Source organism: Lygodium microphyllum, chromosome 29 (assembly GCF_053477565.2).
Source record: "Lygodium microphyllum isolate KBCC chromosome 29, Lygodium_microphyllum_v1.1.10, whole genome shotgun sequence".
Lineage (NCBI taxonomy): Eukaryota > Viridiplantae > Streptophyta > Polypodiopsida > Schizaeales > Lygodiaceae > Lygodium > Lygodium microphyllum.
In genome coordinates, this window is record NC_141163.1 from 113811101 (window position 1) to 113826611 (window position 15511).

At 41.2% G+C, this 15511-nt stretch overlaps 1 protein-coding gene across 1 annotated transcript in view; it reads right to left on the minus strand.

Moving 5' to 3' along the window:
• Positions 1-6640: 6640 nt before the first annotated feature.
• Positions 6641-15511, minus strand: part of LOC148011051 (putative enoyl-CoA hydratase 2, mitochondrial) — a 124315-nt gene continuing 115444 nt past the window's right edge. The window contains exons 6-8 of the mRNA XM_087671392.1: positions 7710-7813; positions 7511-7587; positions 6641-7404 (exon numbers count right to left, since the gene is read on the minus strand). Of these exons, the coding sequence (XP_087527518.1) occupies positions 7228-7404; positions 7511-7587; positions 7710-7813 (358 nt within the window). The 3' untranslated portion in view covers positions 6641-7227. The remainder of the gene's footprint in view (positions 7405-7510; positions 7588-7709; positions 7814-15511) is intronic.

A 15511-nucleotide genomic window follows, 5' to 3' on the forward strand; every position in this document is an offset into this window, starting at 1 on the left:
GTAAATGACTTCTTATCTTTGGTTCCAAAATTTTGGCTACTTAGGCATAAATCCTCATACATACTTTGGTAACTACATTAATGATGCAAAGAATTGGATTTATGTCATTTTAAAGGTTCTAATGCCTTTTTATCCTTTTGCCATATAATGGATTGCTAGTTAGAAATAACTTTTTCACATCCAATGGAAGGGGAAGATTGATGTTGAATGTAATTTTCTTTGCATGGAGAATTTGCATTGAAATAATATATTTGATTATCCTTTTGTCATTTTAGAATTGAGAAGGCATTTCTAGATTGGGGGATGTTCTCGCTTGTCAGGGAATAATAAGTGACTTTTCCTTGAGCTCAAAAGATGTATGCTCTAGGTCATCACAATAGGTTTCTTTGGAATTTGATTCCAAGTATGATTAGGCCATTTCAGTTAAATCCTCCTTAAAAAGGTGAGGATAGATTGGTATATTGAAGCATTTCAAATATTACCTTATAGTCAACAACATAGATGACACACACACTAATTGCCTCTAGTATCATAGGCTCTTATGGCAAATGGCAATTGCCCCTTAAGAAGCAACTCTTTTGAAGGTAGCGTGCTTAACATTGTTCTTCTCATTCTATGCTTGCCATCTAAAGGATCCCTCCTTGATAGATTGCAAGATTGAGGAATTTGAAATATTGTATTGTAGCCAAAGCTTCAAAAAATAAGCATGATTAATAATTGCCTTTGGAATCACCCTGATTCTTATGTCAAATGGCAATCTCCACTTAAGACACATCACTTTTTTGTTGATTGTATGATTTTTATTGTTCCTTTGAGTTCTATGCTAGCCATCCAAAGAATCGTATTAGGGTCATCATAAATATGGTGCTTCAATGAGACCTCCACACATTTTTGAAGGTTGTCCTTGTTCGCAAAATTTTACTTATGAAGTGTCTTATTCTCTCAATCTTTGTTTTCCCTTCTTCAATATTTTACCAATATTTTTGGCTCTTTGGATATTTTCTAGCTACTTAAAGTCTCTCATACCCCTTTATTTTATTGGGTGCACTTCTACACATTGTGGATAATATGGGAAAGTTTGCAAGCTGCCTACCATTCAAGCTACCTAGAGTGTCCATGTCACTTAGTACATTACCATAATTTCTTTGGCTTTGAGAAGCCTCATCATCAATACCCCCCTTCAACTAAAAGTTACATGTGAACATGTCCAAGCTATATCTTATTTATCAAAAAGATTCAAACCTTATGATTGACAAGAATTGGAGAAAATGCTCAACCACTCCAATCAAACTAATTCTCAAAGCATAAGGGGCTTTATGGGTCTATTATTTTAGGAGGTTCTGTACTCCGATCGTACCTCGAAACTAATGTGATGTTGAATACATCCTACGATTTTTCAAGGATGGTTTTATAGTAAAAAGTACTTATTTTTAATTTTTCATAATGTGCTCCACAAAAATGTATTTTTGTTTAAAGGATACTAACTACTTTGTGTCAACCAATTACTAGCACCTCAACAATTGCCTAGAGAAAGCTTTTACATATCTATCCTTTTCAATACAACAAGTGTTTTATGTATTTCATTTTTCTTTCAACAATTTTGGGCACAAAAGAGACATATAAACATACATGTGAGAGAGAGAGAGAGAGAGAGAGAGAGAGAGAGAGAGAGAGAGAGAGAGAGAGAGAGAGAGAGAGAGAGAGAGAGAGAGAGAGAGAGAGAGAGAGAGAGAGAGAGAGAGAGAGAGAGAGAGAGAGAGAGAGAGAGAGAGAGAGAGAGAGAGAGAGAGAGAGATGCTAAGGCTAAAAATGGCCTATGAGACAACCATGTACAATGATAATTGTCACTAAACATCAAAGTGTGACATGCTAAATGATAATCGGTGATATACTATGCAAAGAAGTTGGAGTGATGTATAATACAATGCTCATGTAGGGATATGACAAGAAGATGATGGGGTGGATGTATGGAGCAATACATGTCTAGTTGTGTTGCTAAATATGGGGTGAATATATGGAGCAATACATGTTTAGTTATGTGGTCGAATATGATACACTGATAACTAGCTCCACTCGATTGAGATTGGTGGTGGGTAGAGTATAATAACTAGCTCCACCTAATCGAGATTGGTGGTGGGTAGAGTATGGCATACATACTTGACGAGATAGTATGGGGGTAGCATCTAGACTAATCCCTAAGCTTTGTTAGGTATTGCTTGTGTTTCTGTGGTAGGTCTCCCTCATCTCTCTTTGGTGTAGCCTATATCTAGTACCCCTCCACTTGGGGTTATCATGCTACTGTGATCTCTTCAGTTCTTAGGCTATTACCATTCTCTATGTAGATGTAGTGTGTGTGGTCATTGTTTGGAAGAAATTGGTGAGCTAATTATGCAGAGCCTCTGAAACTCAACGAGGAACTGGCGCAAGCGAAGCTAATCTAGAGACTCCATGACTAGTCTGAGGGAGATGTCTCCTTTGAATAGTGTGGATATCTAGCTTGAAATGTATAGTAGGCTTTGTATCTATAGATGTATTGCTCCTCACTCTCCACCTCCTCCTAGCATAGTTTGCAGATTTGCTCGGTTCTAGGCATGCAAGCGTCCCTCTTAGTCTTGATCTCAAGCTAATGAGAGGAGATCTTGAGTTGCCGCATAGCTACCCACATCTCATGTGGCATGTATATATGTCTAAGTATTTAGATCTCTCAATGAAACCATTTGCAATAGTCTTCATAAAGTGGTCCTTGCAATATAACATCTTTGGGGAGATGGGCTATTGGGGTGAGATCCATGCATAATGTATGCGCAATTGTAGAGATACTATCACATGGAAGTTCCTCTCAATGTAAAAGAGGTGTATGGAGGGGACTTAGGGTCATATTGAAAGGGGGGAAGGTGGTCATGTCAATCCCATATCTTATGAGCTACTATTTGACCTATGCATACGACGAGTTGTCATGTGTTGCCTCAACTAGCTATCTAGAGGCCTTAAAGACTCTCATAGGTAGTCTATTTGGGTGCACACAACATACTCTTATGTATGAAGTTGATGGTCTAAGAAAGGGCCTCCAACATCATAGAGGATGTAATAAACTTTGCTCTAATGATCTCAAGTGGTACTAATGGTTTGTTGTGGACCACACATGAGACCATGATGATTTGTGGTCCCTCAATCTCTGTGCATAGATATATAGGCAAAGAGTCCAAACAAGCCAAATCAATGAACGAGACAAATAGAAAAATCTAAAAATTTGGAAAGTATTAGCTTAAATAGAGTAAATAAGACAATTGAAAAGAAACATCTAGCTAGAAAACAATAAATAACTACAAAGTGAAAACTAGAAATCTGATACATGTATGTCAACATGGTGATGCTAAACGAGTTTGACTAGCTCCAAAGGTAAGAAGAGAACCGAAGTCATCCCATGACACCTGTCATGGGCCTATCCACCATATACAAGCTAAAGTGGCAGTGTAGCTTGTATCTCTTTATGGCTTTGTTCCATGTAACTTCCTATGGTGGATCCACATGTCTATTTGAGATGTGCTCTTAAGTATTGAATATATATCGGGGCTCTAAGATGTCTATAAGAGTGTGTTAGCCTACATTCCCAAGGTGCCTCCAACAAGACTATAAGAGGTACCCACTATATCAACATGAGTCCATTAGGAAGAGTCCAACAAAATGTAGATTCGAAAAGTCCATCACCCTAGATAGTGGCCCCAATCCCTATTGAAACAAGGAATGGAATTTCCCTTTGGTCTCATAGAATATTTTGCACCTATATATGTGATGCCCACCTCTCCACCTCAAGCTGGAATACTAGCAAATTCTAATTATTAGGAGGAAAAGAATCGGCTCTATAGTGACTCATCTCAATCCGTAGATGGTGTGAGGATATGTGAAGTTAAATGATAGAGAGGTGTGTGTCCATTAACCTCAAGCCAATCACAAAACAATCACAATACAAATGGAGAAGATACTTTCAATAGGAGGCCATCTTTGTCTTGGTGATGCATAAGTTGTGACACATATCCTTAATTTAGCTCAATGATGTCCATCCAATTGTTCTCACTAAGCTTTTCTTGACCGAGCTCGAAGAAAGGAGTCTAGGCTAAAGTGTAAAGGTAAGAGGTGATCCATGTGTAGCCCATACAATCTATCATACAAGTGGTTAGTTGAGCAAACTAACACTCTATGTCACCCTACAATGCAAGTTGCACGGATGACTTTACAACAATTTAAAGTATCTTTGTTTGGGGGGGTTTCAAAGTCTATACATGAAAGTGATTGCTTGGAAAGGGACCCAACTACCATCTAGGTTTAGTTCTCAATAGTAGCTCTAGATAACAATACTAGTGCAACCAATGCGTCAAAGAGCTAGAGCTTCATCCAAGGCTCCTAAAACTATCTAAGTATATTGGTATTCAATGGGTTCTAATATAGCATAGCCTTGAGTCAACCTATCCTTTGTTGGTCTCCTCACGGTGAATCTTAGACCTGCAAAAGTAAGCCTTATACAGGCATATCTCTAGGCTTGCTCCACCATCTTCATGCCATATGTATATTGAAACATTGACTGTTCAATCCATTAAGTAGTGTTGAATGTCTTAACCTTGATCTTTTCAAGGTTTACCATGAGATCTTTGTCCTAACAAAAGACATGCAATGCAATTAGATGTTATCATTGCAATCCCCCTAAATCATTTGATATGAGCACATCATTTGCATATAGTGGTAAAAATATCAATATTCCACCACAGCTAAGTCCATCTCTTCCCAATCTATCCATATTATGCAATCTATCATTGATGCATAGCAACAAGAAGTGAGTGGCCAACTTTGCTTCACCCTAATGGCGTTCATGATCTCCAATATTCCTCTCGAAGCTCACATCCACCTAGTGATCGACACACCCCATCATATCTCAATTAGGATATCACATTCTTTCTATATCAACTTGGCTCTTTGGGTTGAGAGATGATTGTCTAAATAGAATACAAGGATTGTATGTAGGTGATGCAAAAGAAGTAGAATTACATAAGTTACATGTCATTTGCAACTGATGTATGCTTTATATGACTATCATGTGGCACATCATTGCTATGAGGTGTTGTTTATGCATTACAATGCCTTGATGGTTAGAATAATGTTTGCTTTTGGCATGTGGATGCATCCCTTATGGTTCTAATAGTGGTCATGATTCATGTGTGTAGATTGTAACCAATTTAATGATTGGAATTTCACATGTGCAAGGCATGAACATAGTTAATAGATACACATGTTATTTAACTAAGATGCCATCATGTATTTCCAATAGTGGCAACAAATGCTTTGGCACATTGTAATGCTAGTTTTGGGGCCAACAAACTATCCATTGTTCAAGATTTAAGAAATCTTACTTCAATTTGGTGAGATCGGATGGGTCAAAAATAGCTAATTCATATAAAGCCATGACGTCCTTTGTCCAAGATTTAAGAGAAAAAGTATGCATTTTACTTTGTGAATTAATTAATTGTTATAATAATTATTAAATCAAGTGATTACCACACTATTCGAGGACGAAGGCTAGTTTTAGATAAGGATCCTAATAAGTAGTCCACTATACTCATAGCTTGGTATATTGTAGAGAGCTTACTCTGGGCATCTAGATGTATGCTTATGTGGAAAGCATACGAGCCTTAGATCCTAGCCATCTAGCTAAGCCATTAAAAAGAGCAAATCCACGTGTACCTCTTAGACCCAAGAGATGATTTCCATAACCTTTGCACAATGCAATATCCTATGATATCATGTTGAATTTTTCAATACCAACTCTCTATAGATAAGGTTCTTGCTTTGAAAAAGGCATTTGTTTCTACATTGTGCATGCATTAAAGTTCCCAACTAATAAAACATCTCATATGCTAGAGTAATATACAACTATCCTCATATAGTGGTAGGTAGGATTATTCATCCCCCAAAGTAACATATGTGGAGCCATTGAGGTCAAAGTAACAACGTGAATCCACATAAAGCAAGTCTCCTCATGGCCTATAAAATATATGACGGCTCCTCTCTATATAGAACAATCACTTCTTAGTCTCCAGTCCCCCCTTGTGATTGTGCCCAAGTACACCAAGTAGTCTCACATCTAAAACCTCTCACCTTTAGTAAGTGATGCCTATGTGTTGATGTAGTACATATAAAAGAAATCAGAAAATGATAGATTGATTGACTACGAAGAAGATGGAAAGAAGCCATTGACAATCCTACCAACAATTGAATAGCAAAGTAACAAGAGCTGCCAATTGGGTTGCCTAATGTTACCCACCTTGAAGACTCTGAAACCAGTTTGCTCTAACTTAGTTCTCAAACTCATTCCAAACCTTACTCTCATTGCATTCCATAGTAACTTGACAAAATAAACCCCTAGTATAACTCCCAACAAACTAGTCAATCAGCTCACAGGAAACAATGCCCTATAGCACACAAAAACTGTCCACTCTTTGGATTCAATCACCTCACACAAGAGAAACAAGGTCCTACAAAGCACAGGGTCTATCCGCTCAAGGCCATAAAGCTATCCACAGTGAAGCCATACTTAAGAAAACCATAAGGGCAAGATAAGTCCTGGATAAGAGGAAAGATATCAACATAGTTCCATCTATCTTGTAGCAACATGATGAGTCTAAACTTGTAGCACCGTTCATTGGTAATAAGGTTTTACAAATGAAGCACCTCTTAGTAAATGTAACTTTGTGTTTCAGCCTTGCTGATAAGAATTGAAATTAAAGCATGAAGTGGAGGAAAACAAAAGTTTGTCAAGGTACTATCCATAGGACAAGTAAAACGTTTTTAGTGGATGCACCTGTATATAACACTGTATCATGCAGTCTTATTTGCATACTGATGAAGCTAGGTGTATCTTACCACCTAGCAACTTGGGAACATCTATGAACACCAGAATGGAAATTGCTCTGGTAGACCCGATGAACTACATGTAAATTTTCAGTCCCCTCTCCCTTCAGAGCACACTATGTACATTAAATAGCTCTTTGGTATGTACAAGTACAATGTGTGCAAATTCACACAATCTTCCAATTTCCCAGCAAGCACTTTCTTCATGCCCTTGTAATGCAAGCATGAGATGGAAATAACCTTTGTCAAGGTCAGCGGTGACAACCAAGTACCTCCTTGCTCATGAAGCCTCCAGATAGCAATGTTTTCTGAACATCACATTTTCAGTCATTCACCATGATAACAAGGCTTTCGCTTTTCAACAAATGCATCTAGAGCTTCTAGCCGGTCTTTAGTATGCAGAGTTTGGGCATAGCAAGCTTCTTCCAAAACCATCCCTGATGAGTCATCCATCTCAATACCGCGGCCAATGGCAACTTTTGCCATCCTCACTGCTATAGGCCCCTGCATAAATAGCCACATGACTTCGCTAGATACCTTGTTTCTTATTCATGACAAACAAATATTTTATTGACAAAAAGGAATTTCAGTTTGAGCATACTAAGCATACCTGTTTCAGAATTTCTCTAGCAATCTCAAGTGCTTTTGTGTGGGCAGTACCACTATCCACACAATGCTCCACGAGGCCTGCATATAGTTTTCAAATTCAATAAAGTAGGTTATACTTTGGCAGAAGAAAGAAAACAAAGCTCAAACCAACATCTACCATACAAGGCTGATTACTTCTTTTATAGATACTTTGACATTACCAATCTTTTCTGCAAAATGAGCATTAACTCTACGTCCTGTGAAGATAAGCTCCTTAGCTCTTGCCTCTCCTATCAACCGTGGCAGTCGTTGTGTTCCCCCCGCTCTGAGATTGCAACCACAAAATAGGATGAAAAGGACTGCAGCATGCCTAACTGTCTACCACTGATGATTGACTTATAGTTAATTACATGATCTGCAAAGATTAACACATTCAATTATGTAAAATAAAGTTCCATTTCTCACTCTAGCACACATCGTTCTAATTCGCAAGATCTTAAAAGAACTTACGAAGTCAGCTTACAGGTAAAATATTATTTGGATGGGTGTAATTAGCTGTGGCCATGCAAAGCTGCATTGCAGTTCTTAACAGTTCCTCACAGCATTGTCCAGGGAAAATCTCAGCATTTTCTGAAACAGGTATCTACATTGAGGTGGACCAATATGATTGTTGAGAATCCAGCCAGTTACTTGTGGTACTTGTTTATTATTCTAAAGGAATGTAACCCTGCAGAAGTGGTTGAAGCATACTGATCTCCGGTGATAATTTTCAAAGTTACAAAACAAGAATGGGTTAGCTCTACGTAAAGATCTCTCCAAAGCAGCAGCAGAGCTTAGAACGGTGAGATTATGGACTCAAGTCCCCCTGACCCTAAAATGGTGTAGATTATGTTCCATTCTGTAGCTCAGCTTATTCACATTTGGCCCTGCCCCTGATAGCTATCATGGCTCCCCACGGCTCCCATTCCATCCTTCAACTTGCAGTTTTGACATGCACATAGCACCTTTCAGAATGGAACAGTGAAGTAGTACATGCTGCCATCAGGGAGTTGCGTGTTCTACATCATCTTACCTCTCAGTTGGATGAATCTCTACAAAGGGTGACATCAGAAGCAGCTTATGTTAGTCCTGCTTTTGTGTACTTTTGCAATGGTGCCTGCCTGTGATTGTGCTGAGATGTTTTCAAGACTCTGCAGGACAGCCTGTGTGGGGATTTTGGTCATTTGTTTGGGGTAGACAGCTTATCTTCATCATCAAACGTCCTCTACCTCCATGAACATTTTCTATCATGCCCCTCCCCTGGGCTAAGAGGTTGCACATCCTCACTTTCAATATCCTCTACCTCCATCAAGGCTTGGTATTGTGTGCCCACTGCCCCCAGCAAATAGATTACACATTCTCATCTTCAACATCCTCAACCTCCATGAAGGCTTTGCATCAGGCTGCTACTATGATAAAATATATTGCACATCCTTGTCTTTGACATCTTCTGCCCCCATGAATGTCTTGTATTGGCCAGCTATCTTGGGCCATTGCATATCCTTAGTCTTTGAAACCTTCTATCTCCATGAACTTTTTGCTCCTAACATGAGAAATAGGTTGCACATCCTTGTCTTCAGCTTCCTCTACCTCCCTGAAGGTCTCATAGCAGGCACTAATAGGTTGCACATCCTGATCTTCGACATCCTCTACTTGCCTCAAGGTCTTGTAGTGGATTGGCTATGGGTCTTTCATCCTCTACTCGTTTCATACCTGCCATGTTAGAAACCCTTGGTAACTACGGGTCTTTGCCATTTTTGTATGGGCCAATAGATTGCACCTCATCATCTAGCTTTGACCACCAAGCTATGGTGGATGAAACTCCATGGAGGTGAGAGAGAGAGTGTGTGTGTGTGAACTTTTGCACATATACAAACTGAAAGAAATAGATTGATAATGATAGGTGAGACAAAAGTACAAGTGATAGGGTCTAAATATATAGGCAAAGTTATATAGCTAATTGTCACCGGGACGTGAAATTTTTAAGATGCTTTGCTCTTGCTAGTAACATTTGATTGACTAACAATCAAAGGAGCAATGTTGTAAGGCACATGATACACATGGTAGTTATTTCATGGTAATAGGCCTAGGACCCTGAGGAATCACTAGGTGTCAAAGGCAAAAGTTGTGACAAGTTATGCCAATTGGGTTTTGGGTGTCAATTTGGCCCTAGGACAATTAATTGGCTAATAAGTGTCAATGATGACATTAGGGACTAGGCACTAATTAATTAATTTGTGCTTATCCAAGGATTAATTAAGGTTGGGGACCACTTGAGGTTGCAAATGGCTTAGCTAATTAAATTATGGATGGGCATATCTAATTTTGGGCAGGGTTAGAAAGACTTAAATTAATTTTCAAAATTAATTAATTGATTAAAAATTGCTGGAAAATGGAATTAGAAGGCTGGCACTTGGCAAAAATGCCCATGCAATGGGGAAGAAGGCTGTTTGGGGGTTGAGACAGACTCATTCAAGGTGTCTGCTGGCTATGAGAGAGAGGGAGGTGCGTCTGATCAAATTTTGGACCTTCTGGAGGCCATTTGTTATAGATGATTGCTGCCAAGAGCCCTCAAGAATCAAGCGACAACATTTGTGGCATCACGGACAGGAGGCAACAATAGGTTTTGTGGCTCCATTGTAGGTGACAACACTTATGGCTGATTAGTCAAAGCAGTACGCAGTTGTGATGATGTTCCTGCGTGCAAACTCTGATTTCTCTCTATTCTCACCATTTTCTCACCTTCTCTAGTCCATTCTATAAGTATCTCAGTATTTCTCAGCCATTTGAAGAGTCTCTCAGCCAGATTTGGTGGACAGTAGTGAGATTTCTGTTGTAAACCCTAATTCTTAGCAAAAATTAGGGTTTAGCCACCTTGGGACCTATGTCTACAGTTAGAGGCATTGTACATTGAAATCGGTAGTTGGAATTCCAGGAATTGCTAGGGATTTTAGATGCCAGCCCATCCCATTTGATTTGGGGCAACACTCGTCCAGTTACGGGTCCCATTTGTATAAGTCCTCGATGAAGATCAAGGAGGACGTTGCCTAGAAGACTTGTTGATCGGTTGTGACAACAAAGGGCTTTGGATTAGTTGAGGAGATTAAGAAATCTCAATTGTGCTCCATCAAACAACAATACAAATTAAAGATATACTGCATGGGACACCAAGAGTCTTGGGGCCAACAGGGTGTCCAATTTCAAAGAATGTTATCGTAAAGTGTGCATTTTAGTTTATGTTCATTTATTAATTGTTGTAATTAGCTACTTGATTAAGTTTTACCACCCTCTCCAAGAAGAAAGGTTGGATTCATGGTTCCATCACCAAGATACCATCAAATCTCTTGACTTGGTGGACCCGAGGCACTTGATTGCAAACCAAAAGCTTTTGTGCTAGTGCTGATTTTGTGCTCTCTTGAGTAATTCCAGCAAGATGTCTTCATACCATGAGATGAAATCAAGCAATGATGATGCCTCTCAATATGGACATTCACATGGGAAAGAAGGAAATGCAATACCTAATCTTGGACAAGCCTCACATGATGGACAGTAAGTTGAAAACGTTTTTTGACAAGATGCAAGGCTTTCAAGGAAAAATGATGTTGATGACCAGCAAGGGGAAGAATTTGATAATCAGTTTAAGAATCAGATGAGGATAGCAAAAAATCTCTCTGCTGAATTGGCAAGCAATGCTTGCTTTGTTATGCACCTAATACAAAGAGGAGACTACATCCAAGGTCTGTTTAGGTATAGTGGATGACTGAATGTGTTTCATGATGTGCCTCTTGCATGACAAGTCAACCAAAGCATATGCTTGAGCATCTTTGCCATCCACTGTGTTTGCACATCGAAAGAATCAACTGAAACAAGGCGGATGATGCACTAACATAGCTTTAGGGTGGGATGATATGCGTTTTTGCTAGAAGTGAACCATAAATTGTCTTTAAAAGAAAATAATATGCATGCATTCTCTAGTTTAGTTCCCAAAGCATGTGGTTGTTCCACCTAACTAAAGCTGAGATTAAAGGTCTAGGACAAATGGGTTGGTCATCCCAAAGGGTGATGGAGTTCAGCCTAGAAAGGGTTTTTAGTTGCACGGTGCAACCTATTGTCATGGTTGAATGCCCATTGCAAACTTTTATGGAGTTGTTAGTTATTATTCATCCTTGTGGGTAAATAGACATTATTGTTGTGTAAAAGTGCATGTGTAGGTGTGAACACCTTTTGCACCCCTTAGCATTAAATAAGGATCAAAGCTTCAAACGGAGTGAACGTCTTTAATGCCTTAGTAAGTACACAATTCAACACATGATTTGCACACTAAGACCTTCTAGCCAAAATTTATAAGGCAGTCTTTTGCTTCTGAGCATACAATGAGTCATCTCCATAAGAGTGCGATTCTTCCTTTCAATAACACCAATCTGCTGAGGAGTGATTCTAACAGTGACTTGCTTAATGCCAGGATCAAATAAATATGTCTCAAAAGCATGAGACATGTACCCCCAGAGTCATCAAACTTCCAAAATTCACATGTCCATAACAGGCATGCCGTAGCTTCCCATTCTTCATAGCGGCCAATAGAGTAGTGACTATCAAAGTATCATGAGATTGTGTATCATAGCTATCCAACAAAAACAAACCCTTATATAGGGTTCCAAACAACCTGAGTGCATAATCCATTTCCTTGTCTCTAACAATGCATTTGTCATCCTCAAAGATAACCTAAAAACCATGCTTGTTAAACGCAAAAATAGACAACAAGTTCTTTGTAATGCCAGGCACAAACAAGACATTTAGAAGCATGAAGTCTGAACTATTTGCGTCAGTAATAGTGATTGTCCCAATGCCACAAACATCATAACTGTTGCTATTTGCACATGTAACACACTTCCCAGCAAGGACTAAATGCAAAGAGGAAAACAAACACTTCCTAGAAGCAATGTGCTTTGAAGTTTTACTATCAAAATACCATGTTTGCTATGGTTCAAGAACATGAAATGCTAAATCGACCATTGAAGAATTATAACTGCAAGTTAAGAATGCATAGTCCTCCTCCACAACGTTGGTTAAAGCATCACCATTAGTAGATTTGCTAGTTGATGTCTCTTGGGCAGCCGAACTGGATTTCTTTTTCTTCTCTTTGGCTAATCTCTTATGACATCCATCAATATAGTGACCTGACTTCTTGCAATAATGACATTTTCCCTTCTTTGTAGACTTTTCTATGTCTTGGATAGCCTTATTTGATGGATGTCCAACATTACCCTTTTGCTGATTTTTTGCATTTTGTTTGACTTTTTCTTTACCTTTGAACTTGGGAAAGGATAACCACATCTCTTTAATGCAATGCAATATTCTTCTGAGTTTGTTCCTCTTACAACAAGAGGCCTTTTAACTCCACAAATGTAAGGGGTTGTTGCCCGCGTCTCCCCCTTTCTCCCCTCCCGCCCTTCCCTCCCCCCCAAAGACAGTATCAAAGAGATGTGGAAACCAAGATACGACTTTGGAAGAGAGTTCAATGTAATGTTTACCAATTCAGTATCTTGAATGATTTCATCCACATTGAGCAATTACTTGCGTAAATCTTGTATGTGAGTAAGGTGATCTATCATGCTATCATCCTCATCCATGTTCACATTGGCCAAATCTCTACAGAGATAAGATTTTATGGCCTCGTTACGTGTTGCAAACATACGCTCAAGTATATCCCATGTTGATTTTGAGGTCTTACATGATCTGATGTGTGGAATGATTGATCTTTTCACTAGCAAGGCAATAAAGAAAGTGTCTGTGTATCTTTTGAGTCCCATCTCGTTTGATTCTCGATAGGAGGGGGAGGAGGGGCAGCAGCACCAACAGCCTGTCCTCTAGTGTTACACTAAGGTGTTTGAGGTGCAAGACAAATCATCTGTAACATAGTCTCACAAGTCCTTTGCTACAAGAAGGTTGCGGACAATAAAACTCCACAATGGGTAGTTTGATCCATCAACCCTCCTCAGGGAGGACACGAAGGATGTTGCTCTAATTATTAGTTCCCTGATGTGCCATGTTGTCAGCAATGGACAAAAGAACACTCCCTATCGAGAGCCCAGCTGTCTGCGGGACTAGCTCCACTCCACACTATGCATTGGCACAGCGTAGATCTTGGAGGTAGTGCTAATGGGCCGAGGGATCTTCATGGTTCGACTCACCTCTGCGGACGCAGCCTGTGAGTTGGTGGAGAGCTCGCCCTATGCCTCCACGAAGGGGGTCATCTACATGGTTCCTTGGTATAGCCGCTCATAGTGGAGTCATTTGTGCTCCACAACAGTTTTCTCAGACATCCAGTCACCCTAGTGTTTCCTGGACTGGCGGTAGAATACCGCCAGTTAGTGGAGGACTTTGGTCGGCTTTTTGGCACAGTTCTCCCTGCTTCCTTTGCGGATGCAGTGACAGCTGCAGGAGTCCCAAAGGTACGAGTGGCCGTGAAAGACACAAAAAGTATATCAAAGTTCTTGGAGATTGAGACTGGAGGTCACTCCTTTAGGTAGCAAGTCATTGTGACTAGGCAACCAGGGCACTGCCTACGCTGCCATGACTTTGGACATCACGCAGCAGACTGTACGCGTTTCGGGGCCCTGTTTCCTTTGCGGATGCAGTGACAGCTGTAGGAGTCCCAAAGGTACGAGTGGTCGTGAAAGACACAAAAAGTATATCAAAGTTCCTGGAGATTGAGGCTGGAGGTCACTCCTTTTAGGCAGCAGGTCATTGTGACTAGGCAACAGGGACACTGCCTACGCTGCCATGACTTTGGATATCACGCAGCAGACTGTACGCGCTTCGGGGCCAGGCCGCTCCGGCGACGGGTCCACAGGTGGACGTTGACGGCTTCACACGGGTCCAGAGACGACAGAGAGGGAGATGGCAAGGGGGCCGTAGCCAGCGCCTCAATCACAGCCTCGACAGCAGGGCGCAGGAGGGTGAGCGACGTCTCCTCAGCAGAGTACTCCGCAGCCCCCTCTGCCCGTCCCACCCGGCAGGATTGCAGTCCCCCACAGCCACCACTCGCGCCACAGACTACCCCACCTGAGATCCCACAACCTCCACACCCACCCTCCATCACCTCCCAAGCTCCCCCCACTAACCTTGGCTCACAACCCCCCCCTTCCAAGGCCACCAGTCCCCCCTTCCCCCAAACACCCGCTACATACTTCCGACCATTCCACCATCCCTCCACTCTCTTCCCCCCCCACCATCTCCCCTGTCGAGCACCCCCCTTGATCCGCACCCGTTGCAGGCGATTCCCCCTAGACTCACTCGAGCTCATCTCACAGGAGGGGATGAGCCACATACGCCTACATCCTCCTCGCAACAGCAGTCTTCCCCCTCCCACATAGCCACTAGCTCATCTGCCCCTGTCGCCCATCACACCTTTCCAAGATAGGCACATCTGTTGCCACAGGTGTTTTTCCGCAGTGGCCCATGGTCCTACTTGAGAGTTGCGGAGTGCAGAGTGTTTCCAGTACCTCTAGAGTTGGGGATCTTCGTGGTTCGCAAGTCAAGGAGGGGCAAAGCCCATCTACTAGCACCACCGGATGGACCAAACTACTCTTTCTTCTTTCAGTCCTCTCACTCAAGGGATTGGACGACGATACAGATAGAGGAGTTGAAGAGTCAGGTGGTGGACCACATCTCCCAGTGGATGGGGGAAGAAGGACATGCACTGTTTGCACAACAATGGCCTGGTAGCATGATGGACATTAACTGGTGGGCTGGTGCCGAGGTCCCACACTTGAGCATTATCTTTCGAGCCCCTCCACAGTGGAGGGCTCCGAGGGATGTGATCGTGTGGCCCTTGGCACCAGAGGCGGCCTGTTTCTACCAGTGCACGGAGTCACGACTCTCAGTGTGGCTGATAGATGCACTGATTGTACCACCTAGAGTATCTATCACCCCTATGGTCCGGTCGAGGGCCACTATAAGGGACTGGAGTTCGCCGTCCAAA